Source organism: Notamacropus eugenii, chromosome 2 (genome assembly GCF_028372415.1).
Source record: "Notamacropus eugenii isolate mMacEug1 chromosome 2, mMacEug1.pri_v2, whole genome shotgun sequence".
Classification (NCBI taxonomy): Eukaryota; Metazoa; Chordata; class Mammalia; order Diprotodontia; family Macropodidae; genus Notamacropus; species Notamacropus eugenii.
Genome location: NC_092873.1, coordinates 18,105,304 through 18,123,574, shown reverse-complemented (window position 1 = coordinate 18,123,574; position 18,271 = coordinate 18,105,304). Strand labels below are relative to the sequence as shown.

The following is an 18,271-nucleotide window of genomic DNA, read 5'->3' as shown; positions in this document are numbered from 1 at the left end:
GGGATCTCTGTTCTGCCAAATCACATAAACCAGAGCCTCAGTTTCCTCATTTGTAAAATGAGGGAGCTAAGCTAGACACCTTCTCAATCCTCTGACTAGACATGGCTTACAGGCATTTGTTTGCCCGTGTCTTCTGCGCATTTGGCCATGCCCCTGGCATCTAGCATCTTGCTGGCTAGTTATTAAATATAAGTTGGTTAGTCTCAAAGCAAACCTGAGATGGAGACAGAGAAGGAGGTTGAGGCAGAAGAGGCTGTCACCAATCCAGCAAGGTTTATTGCAGTCACAGCTCACTCTAAGTCAGGAGAGGGGGGAAGGGGAAAGGGACGATACCACACCCATGCTACCTGCAAGGTAGACTAAGCTGTGTCTAGAATGTTGGTAGCCCCCCACCCCAGGGCTGGGTGGATTCCCTCAGTTCTTTCTTGAGACTTCTCCATCCTGTAGCTCATACAAGAGAATATCTCCTGGTCATCCTTGCCCTGGCTGAGGAAAGGAAGAACTGGGTGCCCTGTTCCCAACTATGAGAAGTCTGCCAGCTAGGGGATCTGAGAATAGAGCAGAGGCAGTCTTAGCAAGAATGGGTTGCTTCCCTCGCACCCATCAGTCCCAAGGAGTGCACAGAGCTTTTCTAGTAGTCTCTCTCAAAACTTCCTTCTTCCCACGGGACAAGATGGGGGGAAGCTGTGATCTGCCCTCCAATCACAGAAGGCTTGGCTATGTAACAAATGAAGGCATCCTTGACCCTCTCTTGCCCCCCGGGTTCACCACAAGCCTAATGCCACCGTGCTGTCCTATCCCATTCCCAGGGGATTATGTGGGGATCTGCACTCTGTCCAGTTCTTGGTTCTGGTCCATGATCTGTAGCACATCATCCAGTATGGAAGGCCCCAGATCCACGTGGAGGGAAAGGAGGGAGCTGGCTTGGGAAAGGAATGGTTCCTCTGTTCCTTGCTCAGGTACAAAGCCGTTCTGGGGAGAGTCGGTCTCCGGAGTCCTCCAGACCTCCAAGCCCTCACTCTCCTGGGAGGTTGGTAGTAGCGTCTCCAGGTGCAGGCGGGGTGGCTTGGGTGGGGCTTGAGCTGCAGGCAGAGTGAGGGCCTGCGGCCCACCAATGACTGGGAGGGAGATGGCATTCTTGAGGAGAGGGGAATGCCCATCAGAGAGCCCCCGAGGCTCCCTCCCACAGACTGTGGTGGTCCGGGCAAATGGGAAAGGGATGTTGAAGGTGCCATCTTCCTCCTCCTCAAGACCCTCACCCACTGTGCCAGGTAGCAGGTGGAACTTGCCCTGTAGGAAGGAGATGTCACCAAACATGTCATCCTCACCACCATTGCCAATGTGAATGGTGTGACGGAAGTCACCCAGGGGTGGGCTAATCATGTCTGATGACAGCAGGTCCCTCAGCTTCTCCTTTTTCCCTTTGCGGTTGCCCCGCTTCAGGTAGATGGGCACCTTGGTGGACATATCACCCTACCATCCACAAAGGGCGAGTAGAGGAAGGACTGGCTGCCACAACAAGCTAGATTTCTACTGCAGAGTGGGTGCCCTCAAGCCTCCCCAATCCTTGTAAATCTGCCAATGGGAGGTGGCCCAAAAGGGGGCAAGGGTTAGCTTCAACCAAAGCTGCTCAAGAAGTCAGCAAGATGAGGCAAAGTAAAAAATTAGAGTCTTTTCAAAAAAGGGCCAAGGGGCAAAATGGCAGCCAGTGTCCTTGCCTGCGGGTGTCTCTTGCCTGGCTCCCTCAATGGGCAGATGACTGTTTCTCCTGGATCCAAGAGGCTGGAAGTTGACACACTCTGAAAGAAAAGAACAAAGTAAGTGTCTGCCCACAGTGGAAAGCTGTCCCTACCATTTCATTTTCTTGCCCTGGTCCCCACCAGAAGCCATCCTTCTACACATTCCCATGACAGTAAGTGCCCCTGGCTTTCCAGTGACTAAAGGGAAGAAGACAGAAATGTCAGGATCAGGAGGAAGACAGGTTGGAATGTCAGACTTCAAGGAACTTAGAACAGTCTAGACTACAAAGGACTGTCAGAGGTGAACCTTGTGGATTTAATGTCACCCCCTCACTTTAGAGGAGGAAACAGAGACCCAAAGAGAAGGGACTTGCTTGAGATAACGCAGCAAGCCTGTGGCAGAGCCTGACCGGAACTCAGGCCTCTTGACTTCCAGCTCCCACCACCACATTTTATCCCCTCTGCACTGTGTATACAGGACAGCACTGCTATGTGTGGCCTGTAGTTTTGCCTGCCCACCTAGACTAGGAGCTCCCAGAGGACTCAGGTAGCCCTGAATGGGGGAGCCCACCTAAACCCCCTACCACCTCCCCAAAGCCCTCATTATCATGGGATCCCAGGAAAAGATTCGATCTGCTCATTGATAAGGTGCACGACTGAGCAGACTTGCCAGGTGGGGACTAAGTCCAGATGGGCCAGGCCCTGCACTCACAGCTGGCAGGCCAGTAAACCTCCTGGCACAGAGCCAGGGCCCACTCTTCCTATTGGTGAGGAACCTCCCTCCCTCCTGCTCCCTTCAGCAGCCTGGCCACCCTAGCCCCTTTAGCTCTAGGGCTCAGATCTCAGGGTCTATAAACCCCCCCTCCAAAACCCCTTGCCTCTCAGCTGAGGGCCTATAAGGCTGTTCCCAGACAGTGAGCGTTTCCACAACAAACTTAGCCCATGGGTGGGCAGAAGTGCTTGCCAGACAGCTGCTTCATTCTGGGCCAGATGTGTCCACCCATTTCCAGATGTGGAACTGAACAGGGAAAGAGTGGGGTGGGGAGGTACTGCTGGCCAGTTCCTCCCAGTTGTCCTGTGGGTGTCAAGCCCCAGGCAGGTCTCTGTCATCTGGATCACATCTGATGAGGGCAGGAGGTCTGTGGAAGCCAGGCCACCAAGCCACCAGATTCTGGGGGAGGATCAGGTGGTGGTAAGGAAGAAGCCCCAAGTTTGGAGGACCTGGACCCCCTCCACTTACTCTGAGGGACCTCGCAAAGCCCCTTTTCCTCTAGGATTAGACCAGCTATCTTCACAAGCCCCAAATTGGGCCTGTTTCTGTCCCATCCGTATCTGTCACCTCAAAGCTTTAGGAATGAATGTTTAACACCAACCTGCCCTCCTCACAATGAAACATTTTCTAGTGGGAAAAGTGTGCTGACCTGGAGACCTGAAGCTGACCCCAGCTCTGCCAACCTGGGAGGCCTGGTAGAAACCACTCACAAGCTCCCTGACTTCAGCTTTCTGCTCTATCAAATGGGACCCCTGGCTCAAGGCCCTGGGAGCCTATGAAGATAACCTCCATTTGGGACATCACAGAATGATTGGATGTGACCTCAGAGGTCATAGACTCCAACCCTCTCATGTTATGGAGGGGGAAAGTGAGGCTCAGTAACCCAAATCCTCTGACCCTCAGCCAGGGTTCCTTTGTTAAGATGTCTTCCCATGAATTCACACAGAGAGGAAGAGGGAGAGAGGGAGAGAAGGAGGGAGGGAGGGAAAGAGGGAGAGAGTCAGTCTTAAATCCTAACTCTCCAGGGGCCAGAGATTTCAGGGATTTTACAGGATGAGAATTTACCAGGAGCCACAGAACGGGGTTCCCCTTGGGGTCGGGAGCTCAGCGGCTAACTCACAGGGGCCAGTAGATGGCGCCACGCGCCCCCTGCACATAGAGCCCCCGGCATGGGGTGAGACTCTGGAGTCCGGTCCTTGCCGGGTTACACCCGTGGACGGGAGGGAGGGTGGAGAGAGGACAGGGGGGTCATGGAGAAAAGCCATGCCTGGCTCTGGGCTGCGAGCTCGAGCCTGCCGCCCGGTTGCTCTTTGAATGGGGAGGGGGCTATGAGACCCTCCGCACCGGGAGGGCCGGGGGCCGGACCCCGGCACGTCACCAACTACGCCTCGGCAGAGGGACGCCCAGCCTGCCGAGCGTCCCCGAGGGCTCGGGGGTCCGACACCAAGGGAAGTGAGGGCGCCCCAGCTCGAGGCTTGTCCGGAGGCTGGAGCACTAAGGGCCGTTCGGACCCCCTCCCCACCCCCAAGCAGGGCGCCGCCAGCCCTGCCCTGCCCTGCCCTGCCTAGCCAGGATCTGTTTCAGGGCACGGCTAAAGATAGGCGCACACCTCAGCCATTTTCTAAAAATACGGGGCGCTCTCCCCCTCCCCCTGGGGCGGGACGGAGAGCGGGGAGGGGGGTTGCACCCAGGATCAGGAGTGGTAGCTGAGGGCAGGGAGGCTGCGGGAGGGCTGGCCATGAGGCTGGCCGGGGGTCTTGGAGATCCCTAAAGGAAGAAGGGGCACGACTGGCCGGGAGGAAAAGGGGAGGAGTGAACCGAGGAAAAGCTCCGGGAAGGAGAGGGAGGGGGGACAGGGACAGTGCAGGAGGAGGGACAGAAAACGCTGAAAGAGGCGGGAGGATCTGGGGGGGGACCCTCTCCACCCATCGAGCAACCCCTCACTCCCACCAGGGAAATTCCGTAGCCTGGCGTGGGGACCTCGGGGTGCCCCCCTCCTGAACAGCCGCCCCGCTTCAGTCCTATCTTACCCCGGGAACTTAGGGTGAGGTGCTCTCAGCCAAGCCGGTAGGTCCGGGTCCGGATGGGCTTAGGACGGACAGGCGGCGGCTGCCACAACGAAGACCCTCAGCTGTTGGGACCGAACTGTTCCCAGGCTCCCGGCCAGCAGCTCCGCCTCCGCGGGCCCCGCCCCAGGTCCCCGACGAGCCAATGACCGCCCTGGCTCTGGCCCGGCCCGGCCAGGCCCGGTCCGAGCCGGCTCCGCCCCTCCCCGCCCCGCCTCTCCAGCTGCTGCTTCGAGCTGTCCAGGGAGGTAGAGGTGGGGTGGGGAGGAGAAGGGAGGGAAAGATGAGTGTGGGGAGGAAGGAGAGAGTGGGCTAGAAGGAGGGAGGACCCGGGGGATCCAGCCCAGCTCGTGTCCAGCCTGGGGCTTTACCTTGAAGGATGCCTGGGGGCCATCGAGCTGGGGAACTCGACTCCCTTTGGCTGTTCAGTCCTAAAGGAATCTGGCCCCCACAGTGCGGGCAGGCTGTTAGACTGGAGGCACCCATAATTCTTGCCCTCAGGGAGTTTATATTCCGGCCCAGGGAAGTCCGGAAAGCTCTAGGTTGGAGGACTAGGTCCCGAACCTCACGTCTCGCTTTTCTGCAGGCCGTGTGTGCCCCATACGGGCTTAGGCCATTAATTCCTTGGAGAAGTGGGGGCCAGAAGGTCAAAGCTATTTTGCCAATACTGCTGAAAATACTTACTGATATGGTAAGTTTTGCTACCTGTGACCCACATACATCTTTAATTATTGAGGGGAGTTCTCAGTTTTGTAGAGTGTAAATGGGATCCTGAGACCAAACAGTTTGAGAACACCAGAGTTCTAACCATGAGAGCTTAGGGAACTTGCCCAGAGTCACACAGCGGGGCCAGTGTGAATCAGATGCAGAACTTGAACCCAGGTCTAACTGGTTTTGTCCACACTGGCTCTCGGTCCTTAGCCACGTGACCTATTGTATGTACATAAATATACAAGTTGTGTAGACATAAATACAGAATGTACAATCAAAAGGGACTACAGGAGTCTTTGGGGTAAGGCTGTGGAGCCCTGCCGCCACCTGCTCAGGTCTTCCCACTACCGACCTGTGTCTCACTACCTGGACCAAACCTGAACCCCTAGACCTAGGGCCCCACTTCCTGGGGAAGTTAATCCACACATCTCTACAGCTTCAGCCCAGGAGCCTAGCTGAGTTAATTCGTGATGGAGAACCCATCAACTAGTCCGCTTAACCCACTTCTGGCTGGACCCAGGTAGCCGACCATTTGACATCTTCCTGACCCATCCAACCATCTTCTCCTCCTCTCCCCTCTGCCCCACCCCTCTTCCCTAACCGAGCTGTTCATAAAGCACTCAGCACAGTGTCTGACACATAGTAGGTGTCACATGAACACTTATCCCTTCCCATTCCCCAATCACCTCACCCCCAAGTATCTTAGTTTTCCTGGTGAAATGTAAGTTCTAAACTTTGTATCCCGAGCACATAGCCCAGTGTCTAATACATAGAAAGCACTTGACAAAGGTTTCTTCCATTCCTTCTTGTAGAAGGTGACATTTAATCTGAGCTTTGAAAGAAACTAAGGATTCATCTAGTACCTAAGTATTAAAGTACTTAATCTTAGTACTTTCCCCCTCATTAACCAGTGAAATGGGTTAGCATCATTATCTCCATTTTACAGATAAGAAGACTGAGGTGTGGAGAATGAAAGCTATTAGAGCCTGCTAAGGTTTGGATAGAGGACTTGGGAGGCTGCGTTAGAGAGAGAAGGGGAATTTTGGGGTCCCTGGACCTGGCTTAAGGGGAAATAGGATTCTTGGGCCCAGGGCCCTACTTGAAAGTGACTGCCATGGTATTCTGAAACTCTGTGAGTCTGAGGGCTGAATGTATTCTTTCTGGGAAAGTCAAGATAAATCCTATTTTAAAACAGGTACATATGTGACAATTCATATCGACACAAAGCCTAAATTAGGGGCAGCTAGGTGGCAAATGGATAGAGTGCCAGCCCTGGAGTCAGTAGGACCTGAGTTCAGATTTGATATCAGACCCCCTACTAGCTGTGTGACTGTGGGCAAATCACCTAACCCTAATTACCTAAAAAAAACCCACCCAAAAACCAAGCATAAATTAGAAGTTAATTCTTCGTTTTAAGCAACTAAGGGGAAGGGCAAAAGTCTTTCTTTCTTCTTTAGGGAGTTTGTTATAGGTGAAAAACTTTTGAGTTCAATCACGATTCCTCTGAGCCTTCAGTTAGGAAAATTCCCAACACCTAGCAGAAGTTAAGCTTTCTACCCAACCATGCCTTTATTTATCTCCCCTTTGTGGTGGAGGCAAAATTCAATTTATTGGAAACATTTTGGTAACCGAATAGTGGACACCAGATTATATTATAGAATCTGTGGCTAGACTGGTGTCTAGAGAGGGACCTGGAATTTCCTCAGCCATGTCCTCCATCATATCTCCCCTCTAGCCAGAAATCAGTCCTCCCTAGGCTTACAAGTTCTTCCTTCAATTCAGACACTCAGAATCTCATTCCACCCCACTGGCCCCATCCTCATTAAAATATAAATTTGAGATATGCTGAGATAAAAGCTCTCCCTTTTACACAAATTGCTTAGGGTGGCATCCAGCCTTTCACCTAAAATCCTGTTCTTATTCAGTTCTGATTTTCAGATTTAGTCAAAAAGTGTCCATCTCTAGTCAAAGCACCGGGTTTTGCATCTGAATGGTTTTCCACCGAATCCTTATACACTTGGATATTTTGGGGGGGTGGAGGTGGAGAGGTGGAAGAGAAAGGAAACCTAAGGGTCGACCCCTTCCCCCTCCAAAGTGAGAAGAAAACAGAAGGCCAGAAGGAATCACAACCGGGCAGGCGAACTTTGAAAATGAGAGATTGAACATATTATGCACTTTATAAAGAAAAGCAAACTCTACAGAACAGAAATTATACTCTGTAAGTCTCTCCTGTTCTACAGTGTATATGGAAACACTTATTTTTACTTGATGTTTACTAAGTTCGGATTTTTTTTAAATGAAGTGAGAAAAAACCTTACTTTGCAGTTTTTCATTTGCCATATGTCGGTATACAGTCAAGTCAAAAAACATGTATTAAGTGCTTACTGTGTGCTAAACATCGTGTAAAATCAGTCACAACCTTCAAGGAGTTCAAAGTCTAATGCAAATACGAGAGAATAATAAATGTGTTTCTATGCTGCTTACAAATTGCTTCCTGCTTTGCTTCCACTGTAAACTCCTCGAGGCTTGATCTTTGCAGTGTTTTCTTTGCCTCCCCTAAGTGCTTGGTTGATGACTGATGGATTCCATCCACTCAAGAACTCTGGTGGTAGAACCTTCCTCCTGGGAGGTTTTTCCATAATTCCTTTGTAACAGTCTTAGAGAGTTGCCCAATGACAACAAAGAGTGAAATGCCTTGCCTCAAGTCACACACCAGAATCTGAACCCAGGTCTTCCAGAGTCCCACGCTAGTTCTCTATCCTGAATTCAAATGTGTCTCAGACACTTACTAGCTGTGTGACTGTGGCTAAGACACATAAAATTCGGTTTGCCTCAGTTTCCTCATCCGTGAAATGGGGACGATAATCGCATCTGCCTCCCAGGGGCTGTTGTGACTTGACACTAAGGTGAAATGATATTTGTAAAGGTATGGTTTGCTCTGCAAACTATAAATGCTAGTTATTATCATCATTATCTACCATCGGGTGCTGTCCTTTCTAGGACTAGTGTAACACATTTTCTTTGTTCCGCTCCTCTTTTGGAACATTTTTACTCTTTCATATCTTTTGTTTTTTAACTTCACTTTTTTTCTAAACAAGTCTCTCCCTATCCCCTGCCCAGAGAACTAACCCTTGTTAACAAAAAATACAAAAATGATTAACAACCTAAAAACCAATCATTGCATCAAGTGATGAGATTGATAGAATATGTAATACTTGACATCTACAGTCCCTTTAAATAGGGGAGGGATCTCTCTCTAAGGCCAATCTTGGTACTTTTGTTGATACAGAATTCAATGTTGTTATTACTGTTTGTTTTCTTGTCCATTTACTTCACCTTGCCTCAGTTCGTATAAGTCATTCTCTGCTGCTCTGAATTCTTTGGGTTTTTTTTTTTATGGTGTATGCTGTTCCATTACATACTAGAATCCACAGCATCAAGGTGAGCTACTGCACTGATGGTAAATTCTTCAAGTTGAAAAGGCGATGATGGTGCATGACTTTTTGTTCGCAGATGATCGTGCACTCAGTGCAGCCTCTGAAGCTGAGATGCAACAAAGAATGGACTGATTCCCCTCTGCTTGTGCTAATGAGCCTGACTGACAAAAAAAGGAACCAAGGAAACACAGGTGCTCCATTAGCCAGCACTGAACCATTCATACGTGGAACCATTGGTTACAACAAATGGAGAAGGTTTGAAAGCTGTGGATAAGTTCACTTACCTTGGTAGTGTACTTTCCAGGGATGTACACATTAATAATGAGGTTGATGCATACATTGCCAGAGCTAGCTCAGCGTTTGGAAGGCTCTGAAGAAAAGTGTGGGAGAGAAGAGGTAGGTATTAGACTGACTACCAAACTGAAGTTCCACGGAACTGTAGTGATGGGGTTCAGACTCTGGGAGCCTCCTTGAGCTCCCCTTGAATCTTCCCACTTAATCTGGCCTTTCTTACTCAACTCTAATCTTCCCATTTGTTCTGGCAATCTCAGGAAGCCCATGGGCTTTTCATTATCATTCTACTCAGGTCTCTGTTGCACCCCCCCACCCTTGATCCCATCAAAACCCCATTCCCCAGGCTGCCTGCCACTCCTATCAAGATCTGTATCCATCCGCATACTGCCCCTATCAAGATCTCTGGGTTGCCCCACCTGCTTCCCACCTAGTCTGCCCCCTAGTCTGTCTCCTGATAGCCTCCAGCTGTTTCCAGCCTTTGACCCTCCTTGGACTTTTCCTCAAGACCCTTCCTAAACCCCTCCTCCCATCACCCTGGATTACCAGACCCCCCCCCCCCCCATCCCTCCGATACTCTTTTCTGTATTTAGTTCCATCTTGCCTCCATGAAGGGGTTCAGATTCAATCCAGCTCAGACTTTGTCTAGCTGGGATTCTGTCTGGCCCGCTTGTGAATACAAGTGTCACAAATGCTTAGGTTCCTTAAGAAGCAACCCAATTTGGTGAATCTTTAATAAACTTTGTTTTCTTTGGCTTTAAGAAGGCTTGAGTCAAATTCATTCGAGCATGACCTGGACTGTCAGTATTTTGGGGTCCACCATCACCCCTCAACCTCATTAGTTGGGCTGACCTCATTGTATGCCTGTGAAACCAGGACTGTCCACCAGCTCCATGTCAGGAAAGAGAATCACTTCCATTTGAATTGTATTAGGAAGATTCAGAAGATCACCTGGCAGAGTAAGACGCTGAGATCCTTCCTCAAACTAAATTCTACTGCAGAGAGCACAACTCTGATGAGCTGGTCATGTTGTTCGAATGCCAAACATATGCTTGCCAAAATGACTATTTTACGGAGAACTCACACAAGGCAGGTGCTCACATGAGATCAGAAGTGATATAAGGACACTTTCAAGGTCTCACTGAAGAACTTTGGAATCGATTGTATGACTTGGGAGACACTGGCACAGGATTTCCCAGCATAGTGTGTCCTCATCAGAGAAGGTGGTTTATGAGCAAAACAGAACTGAAGGAGCTCCAAGGAAACTTGAGATGTCCAAATTTTGAGAATCCCCTCAAATGTTCACACTGACTATTTGTGCCTGACCTGTGCTAGAGCATTCTGTCTGATCAGTCGAAGTCAGACACACCGTCACTTGACTCTAACACAGAGATGTCATTTTGGTCCTCTTTGAGAACTGACAACCATAAGAATCCCTTTTTACAAAACGTTGCCTTACATTCAATTTCCCAGGAACATGGTGGCTTTCTCTCTCTCAGTCAAGTTCAAACCTTTGCTGTCCACAATCTGACGTGGCTCTCCCTTTCCAGCCTTTCCTCCCCATGAACATGGTGCCCTAGCCAGACTGGGCAATTCTCTGCCCCTCCCACTCCAAACAAGCCCAGTCCTTGTTTTCCTCTCCCCCCAAATCCTTCCTCCTTGGACCTTACCCTAGCCCTGTGTCTGCCCCTGATACATTTCTTATGCCTTATTTTGTCTTCTCCTTAGTTCTCTGAGTTTGTCTCTTTTCTTAGTGGCCTCTGCCTGGTCCATAGCAAGGAGAAGACACAGGATCATTTTCTAGGGGTGAGGATTTTGCTGTTTCTTGGCAGAGCTGAACTTTCCCTAAAATCCCAGGCCCTGTGCTGTGAGAGGAAGCTGACGATTTAGTCCAGGAACTAGACAGTCACGGCTTCCAGGATGTGACAGTGTCAGTCTGTTGTTTGCCTGTTCCCAGAAGGCTCATTCGGGAAGTTGAGGGGCTGGGAGTTCAGCTCCATGTCCTCTCTTTCCTCTGTTGTAGACAGTGAGGGAAGGATCTCAGCAAGCCCTTCTTCTCACCAAAGCTCAGGTCCCAGGAGGCTGACTGACTTACTGGCCAGGGAAGCACACACTTTAATAAAGAACTCTTTAATTTAACCATAATTACTTATCAAGTCATTTAATCTAAGAAGGTTCAGAAAGGTGTGACTCATCTATGGTTAAGTTAGTGTTTGTCAAAGATGGGAACTGAACCTAGGTCTTGCTGATTCCAACTAATCCTACCAGGTAGGAAATACAGCGAAGCTTATCCCTATTTTACAGTTGGGGAAACTGAGGGTCAGAGAGGGGAAGTGACTTGCCCAGTCTCACACAGTAAGTACCCGAAGTGACATTTGAACCTATGCCCTCCTGCCTCCAACTCCAGTACTCTTAGTCGCTTTGCCTTCCTTGCAATATCCTAGTGAGATAGGAAATACAGATGTACTTATCCCCATTTTATAGGTTAGGAAACTGAGGCTCAGAGAGGGAGTGCTATTTGCTCAATGTCACACAGTTCGACAAATATCAGAGCAGGGATTTGAACCAAGATCACCTGGTTTCCAAGATACCTTATTGCCCCCACCTCTTGTCCAGTCCCAGGTCTCAGAGGCATTTCCTTTGGGTTTCCTGACCTAAGGAGCAAGGGAGCTGCCTGTCACCTTAGGAGGCCCCTGGGTTGTCCAAGGCTCTACCACTGGGGAGGAGGGAGGACTTGGCCCAGGTTGAGGAGCTCTCTGTCACTCCAGGCTGGCCCTGCCTCACCCATCCATCTGCCTAAAGAGGCTGGGGCCTGGCCTTGCCTCTTCCTTCCTCTCAGTGATTCTTGCTTCCTCCACAGAGTACATCAGTTGTCATCACGACTTGAGCTGGATCAGTGAATGGAAAGGGTGAGCAGACCAGCTTCCTGTCACCTGCAGAATCTGTCCCAGAGTCAGGCAGAGGGGCCAGGCCAGGTCAAAGCTGGCACCAGCTCCCTTTCCTTTTGAGGATGCTCAGCCCTTTCCTCAGGGTCTGCTATATACTGTAGTGTAGGGGAATAGGAGGAAAGAGTCCCTGTACTGGGAGGCAGAGATTAGAGAGTGGACCTATTGTGAGACTCTGGGCAGGACCTGTATATACTTGCCCTCTTTGGGCCCCAGTTTCCTGATGGATAAAATGACAGGAGTGTGCCAGGTGAGCTCTGGTCTTTTTCAGCGCTAAATATGAGAGGCAGCCCAGTGGACCCAGACACAGAGCACCTGTGGTCCCATCCCTGGGGCCTTGCTCTGGTCACTTGCCATGCTGGATTTTGATTTCTTCCCATCTTCCAGAGTCCCTGATCCCATGATCCCAGAATCCCAAGATCATCAGACTAAGAAGAGGCCAAGGGCCGTGCTTTGGCCTTTCTTTGTCTCCCCAGCACTTGGAATGCTGTCTGGCACACAGTAAGATTCAAAAAATCCATGAGGACAACGCTAGTCTGTGAGCCTAGGCCTAGGTTAGGATAGAAGCCTTGGGGGATTGGGGGGGTGGCTTAGGGAAGACAGGTACCACAGGGGGCTACACCTTCAGGAAGGGGGACTGGAGGCTATGGGGATGTTCACCCTTTCATCATGGGCCAGAAGCTTTATTCCACACCCTTTCCTTGGCCTCTTGGGGACTTTGGTCCATGCCATTCAGCTGGGGTGGGGCTCAGAAGTCATTTGCCCTAGAATTCCCAAGGTCTAGCCAGGCATGGGGGAGGGGAAATCCATGGGGAGTACGGCAATGGGGGGGGGGGGCCACAAAGGTGTACAATAGAGACCTTGGGAGGGTCCAGTGGAGCTTAGCACTCCTCCCAGGGCCTGAGAAGAGCAGAGAAGATAAGGCATGAATTCCACAAAACCTCATTTTGGCATCCAGGGACCACTGTGTCCTGAAATAACCCCCAGAACTCAGTACAATTTCTTCTTCCTTGGGTTGTTTCTTACTTCCTTTCCCCAGCCCCCTGCCAATCTCCAGCTCTGACTGCTTCCCCATCTCATCCTTCCCCTTTATACAAGGTCAGAATTGTAGACTGATCCCCAACAAAGGCTGGGTAAGCTTGTCAGCAGCTTCTAAGGCCAAATTCTAGGATGCCCTCAGCCGCCAGGGTTTCCTTGTGAACAAACAGGATGAGGAAAGCTCTGGGGGGAAGACAGTCCACCAAATGCAGGGCCTCCAGACCCTTGTCACCAAATGCCTCTTAGACTTCTGAAATAGACTCCACAAGTCCAAACCTCATCAGGCTCATCAACTCCGCCCCCAGCCCTGCCCCTTCAGAATTTCCCAGTTTTTGTCACCGGCCACCTTGTAGATATCCCAGTCCCCCCATATCCCATCAATCACCTCGCCTTCTAGTCTTTCCATTTACCACACCTCCTCCATCTGCCTGTTTCTTTTCACTGGGACCCTAGTGTAGACCTTCACCATCTCACTGGGATGAATGACTTTCAGCCTCCACTCCTTCCTCTTTCTTTTTTCCAGCCTGCCCTCCATAGACAGAGAGGCTCTCCTGCTCAGGAAGCTTTCCGGGCTCCCCTTCCTGCTGCTAGAAGGCAAATGCCTCTGTTGGGCATTTAAAGGGATTCACTCCATCATTCAAGGCTGATTTTAACATAACTTCCCCTCACTCTACCTCCCAACCAGATCAGCCTACTTTCTGTTCTCCAAACCTGACTGATATATCATTTCCTACCTCTGGGAAATGATGTCCCTTCTTATCTTAAGGGCCCCCTCCTCCTGGGCTCATTCTGATTTCCTTAATTCATAGGAGCTTCTCACTTCCATCCCCTTATGTTGTTGTACAGTTGTGTCTCGCTCTTTGTGACCCCATTGGGGGTTTCTTGGCAAAGATGCTGGAATGATTTCCCATTTCCTTCTCCAGCTCATTTTAGGTGAGGAAACTGAGGTAGACTGGATTAAATGACTTACCCAGGATCCCACGACTAGTAAGTGTCCTGAGGCTGGATTTGAACTTAGGTCTTCCCAACTCCACTTGGAGCTCCATTCACTGCACCGCCCAGTTGCCCAGCTGCCTCTGCCCCATGTTACTTTGTGTTTACTTTTATATATTTTGATTTGGCTTACTTATATACATGCTGGTTCCCTGGTGGACTGTGCTCCTCCGGGGCAGGAATGAATGGAGCTGTAATGTTTTGAATTTATCCCTAGTCTCTAACATTGGATGTAGCGAAGAATAGGTGATTAATACATGCTTGTGGCTTGGGTGAAAGTTTGGATAGCATCGCCCTCCCCTCCCCCCCCCATCCCCCCACCCCGCCCCTCGACACAGGATTTTCTAGGCAAGATTTTCCAGAGTGAAGGTGTTGCCCTGGGCTGGAGGAGCTGAACCAGCTCTCCTCCTGGGGGAATAAGCTGGAGGTTATCTGTGGCTTTCTCCTGCCCTGATCACAGTTCCAGGGAAACTGTCAATACTAGTCATTGCCGAACCTTCGCAGATCCCCCTTCTTAGTATGAAACTAACAGAGAATTCTGGTCTCACTTTCCAAATCAATTCGTCATATTCTGCCAGGAACTGTGCTGAACTCCAGGGATAAAAAAACTGGAGGAACCAGTCCTTGCCGTCAAGGAGCTTCCATTCTAATGCAGCAATCAACATATAGATAATTGTTGTGGGGCTGGGAGGCTCCGGTGGTGAAGGTCCTGGGGAAGAGTGGGGGTGGCACAGAAGCCCAGGAAAGGTATTCTTCAGAATGGGGGGGTGTTTCATTAGAGCTATCCACACCAGGAAAGTCAAGCAGATGAAGAATGCCTATTGTTCTAACTATGTGAGCCTTTGTTGCATCAATGGAAGAATCTAGGACCGATGTGGCCGATGGCCAATGAACTGGGACCTGAATAGACCAGTCAGTCAACAAGCCTGTCTTAAGGGCTCTGCTGGATGCTGGAGCCAGGGAGAGCTGGAGCCAGAGGGCGGGCTGGTTGACCTCTGGGGAACTGCTTAAATAGTTTTAATCACCCCAGGCTTCCTCTGGAAACAAGGGCCCAACTTGTAAAGAATGGTACTCCATGGATAATGGTGTATGGCCACCAGCCATGGAATGCTGAGTTCGGGCAAGAATGGAAGTTGTAAGTTGTCCAAAGGGCAATGGAGAGACCCACGGAGGGCATCATCATCCAGCAAGAATTATATAACAGAAGTGCGACAAAGGAAGTCACCGGAGGTTAGGTAGAAAACAAGGTGGTCTAGTCTTGGGTGAGAGATGGCGAGATCATGAAGAGTACTCCGGGCCACTGACATACTGGCATTGTCTCTGTGGGATGGCAGTTCGGCTTGGTGCCCATGAGTGGAAGATCCCTGTAGAAGTTAAGGAGGGACTTGAAGGACAGGAAAGGGTGTGAATGGGTTTGGATCACATTCACTCCACCACTCAATAAACTTTACTGGCTCCCTATTACCCTAAGGTCTGCTGTTTGGCCTTTTACTCTCTGACTCCTCTTGCTCTCTCCACACCAGTTGAACTGGTCTTCCTGCCATTCTGCATACATGGCTCTCCATCTTCCATCTCTGTCCTTTGCCCAGGCTGTCCTCGATACTGTTCTTCCTTGTTTTAGCTCTTAAGATTCTGTTTTCCTCAAAATTTGCTCCAGTCACCTTTTCTGAGGCCTGCCCCCATGACCTTGTATTTCTGATTTATTTTGTGTATATTACGCTCTCAGTGCCGGTGGTCTCCCTCATTGGAAGGGAAGTTCCCTGAAGGCAGGGTTATTTTGTTTTGTTTTCTATCTTGGTAGCCTCAGCATTTTCCCCCAGCACATAGTAGGCCCTTTAAAATGCTTGTAGATTGACTGATGGTTGGCTGGGAGGGAACTCTCATCTCTAAGAGATCACAGATTATCAGCATATGGAAGACTCCCCCTAGGAGGCAGTGAGCTCCAGGAGATTCATCTGTCCTTCAATGTTTCATACAGCAGGTACTTAATACATGTTTGTTAAGTGAATGAATGAAAATTAAGAAATTTGCAATTATAACTCACATTAAAATTGGTAAAGATCTTTCCTCCCAATAGCCCAGCCCAGTAGGCTATGTAATTATCCTCCATATTTTACAGATGGGGAACCTGAGGTTTAGAGGACCAGACGCGGAGTCAGATGAGGTACAAGTTAGAATTCTACCTCTGATAATTACTAGTTGTTTGGCCTCAATTTCCTCATCTATAAAATGGGGCTAAGGGTACCTGTTGTATTTACCTCTGAGGGTCGTGTTGAGAATAGCCTTGGATCCTCTTTAAATGAAGGAAGACTTTGGGGCAATCCCAAGAGGGTTAACATCTGGAACGTGGGATGCAGGGAAAGTCCAGTTTTCCTGGGCTTCCCACCTAACCTACTCCAATTCACCTGACATTCATATGAAGTACTTCCTGTGTGCTAAGCGCACACAGTCTTTCCCCTCAAGTTGCTGACATTTCTTTGGGAGAATAGCCTGCACAAGTAGCTATGAGATAATCTGAGCAGGGAGGGAGGTACCTTAGCCTGAGGCAGAGAGAGCCTTGAAGGCAGCCAGGAAATTTAAGGGGAGGTGAGGAAGGAGTGACAGAGGGAGGCAGGGAGCACATTCCAGGCAGGGATACGGAGGCCTGGGAAGGAATATGGAGTTTAGGGGAACAGTGAACTGGGTGGTTCGGCTGGAATGGAGAATGCATAAAGCATCGTAATGCGAAATGTGCTATGAATTTAATTCACATTTCATGTGAAATAAGCCTGCAGAGATGAGATGCTCTGGAACCAGGCCATGGAATGACCGATTGAAGAGTGTTTACTTATCCTAGTGGGAGCCTCTGGATCTAAATGGGTGGGTGGGGGTTGAGTGGTCAGAGTTGAGTTTTAGAGAAGTCACTTCGGCAGCTGTGTGGAGAACGGATTGGAGAGAGGAGGGATCTGAGGTGGGGAAGTGATTGCAATAGTCCAGGGGAGAGGCAATGAAGGACTGAGAAGTGCTGTGAGTGGGGAGGAGATGGATGTGAGAGAGATCATGGCAGGTGGGTAGAACTTGGCACGAGAGTGGGCACGTGAGGAGAGGGAGAGCAAAGAGTCGGGACCACAGACGTACAGGTTGCCGGCAGGTTTGGTGGCCCCTTTGACACAAAGAAGGACTTAGAAGAGGGGCAAATTAGGCACCAGTTTCCTGCATTCTGGCTGTGGTCCTTACAGCAGGAAATATCTTGGGGTGTGGCTAAATTCTAGTCCAACTCTGAAATTCTCTGATTTCTGGGCTGGACAGTAGCAGTGTCAGCCTACTGGCCAGATCCCTCCCAGCAAAGGGGAAGTCCTATGTTGGGGAGGGCAGTGGAAAGGCCTTGAATGTGCCCGGTTCTTTCTCCCAACAGGAAATGCTTCTAACCATGGGAACATTTGCAGGGAGTGGAGGAGGAGGGCAAGGGAGCAGGGGCCTTGGTGCTGGGGAAGCAGCCAGAATTTGGCAGCAAGCCTGGGTTCTCATAGAGCCCTGTGCACTGGGTTCAGAGGTCAGGCAGGGTCAAACACCCACAGATGTCCCCTCTACTCTCTGCTGCCTAGTGGAGAAGAGATCAATGGACAGTCACAGGGACACTCAGCTGCTGGCTTCCTAATGTTCTAGGAAGGGGGGTTGGGAGCATGGCTCCCCCTTCTACTCCCCTCCTCAAAACACAAAACCTCACAGAGGACCAAGGGGCCTGGGAGACTTGGGTAGAGGTTTCAGGAGACTCTGGGACCTGACTGGGAGATGTTGACATTTAGGCGTGAGGCCAGACAAATGGCTAGCAACTAGATCAGCCCCAGAGTAGAACAGACCACCCTCTCTGGCCTGCGGACCCCCTAGCTGAGGCTGGATGACACCTGGCCCAGAAGGGAGGAAAGGATTTTGTGGTCAGCTATGAGGTGGACTAGATGACTCTGGGGCCCCTGCCAACTGTGGGAGGAGGACAGGGAGATCTAGAAAGTAAGGAGGAGGCGCTCCCTTGGGTGCTGATAGTGGAGAGCTAAGGGCAAGAGACACAGAGATAAGATACGGAGACAGTCGCAGCGAAAACAAGAGAGGGAGGAGAGGAAAGAAGAGGGGGAGGCAATGAAAGAGGGGGAGGGGAAGACAGGAGAGGGGGAGGAGAAGGGGGAAGAGAGAGGGGAGGGGGAGAAGGGGGGAGAAGTCCTTTTGAGTAATCTCCAGGTCCCTGATCTTAGGGTTTTCAGGCTCATTATAACCTGCCAGATTCCCTTCTGGACAAGAGAAAGCC

General features: G+C 50.2%; 1 protein-coding gene and 1 long non-coding RNA gene across 2 annotated transcripts; both read right to left on the bottom strand.

Moving 5' to 3' along the window:
- Positions 1-251: 251 nt before the first annotated feature.
- Positions 252-4,705, bottom strand: CDC42EP2 (CDC42 effector protein 2). The gene is made up of 2 exons (XM_072637331.1): positions 4,542-4,705; positions 252-1,799 (listed from the first exon to the last, which is right to left on the bottom strand). Exon 2 carries the CDS (start codon positions 1,465-1,467, stop codon positions 814-816), a length of 654 nt encoding a protein of 217 aa, XP_072493432.1. The 5' UTR covers positions 1,468-1,799; positions 4,542-4,705; the 3' UTR covers positions 252-813.
- A 2,741-nt stretch (positions 4,706-7,446) lies between these two features.
- LOC140523417 (uncharacterized) lies at positions 7,447-9,566 on the bottom strand. Its single transcript, XR_011973398.1, has 2 exons — positions 9,010-9,566; positions 7,447-8,886 (listed from the first exon to the last, which is right to left on the bottom strand). It is a non-coding gene; the product is annotated as an uncharacterized lncRNA (long non-coding RNA).
- Positions 9,567-18,271: the final 8,705 nt, after the last annotated feature.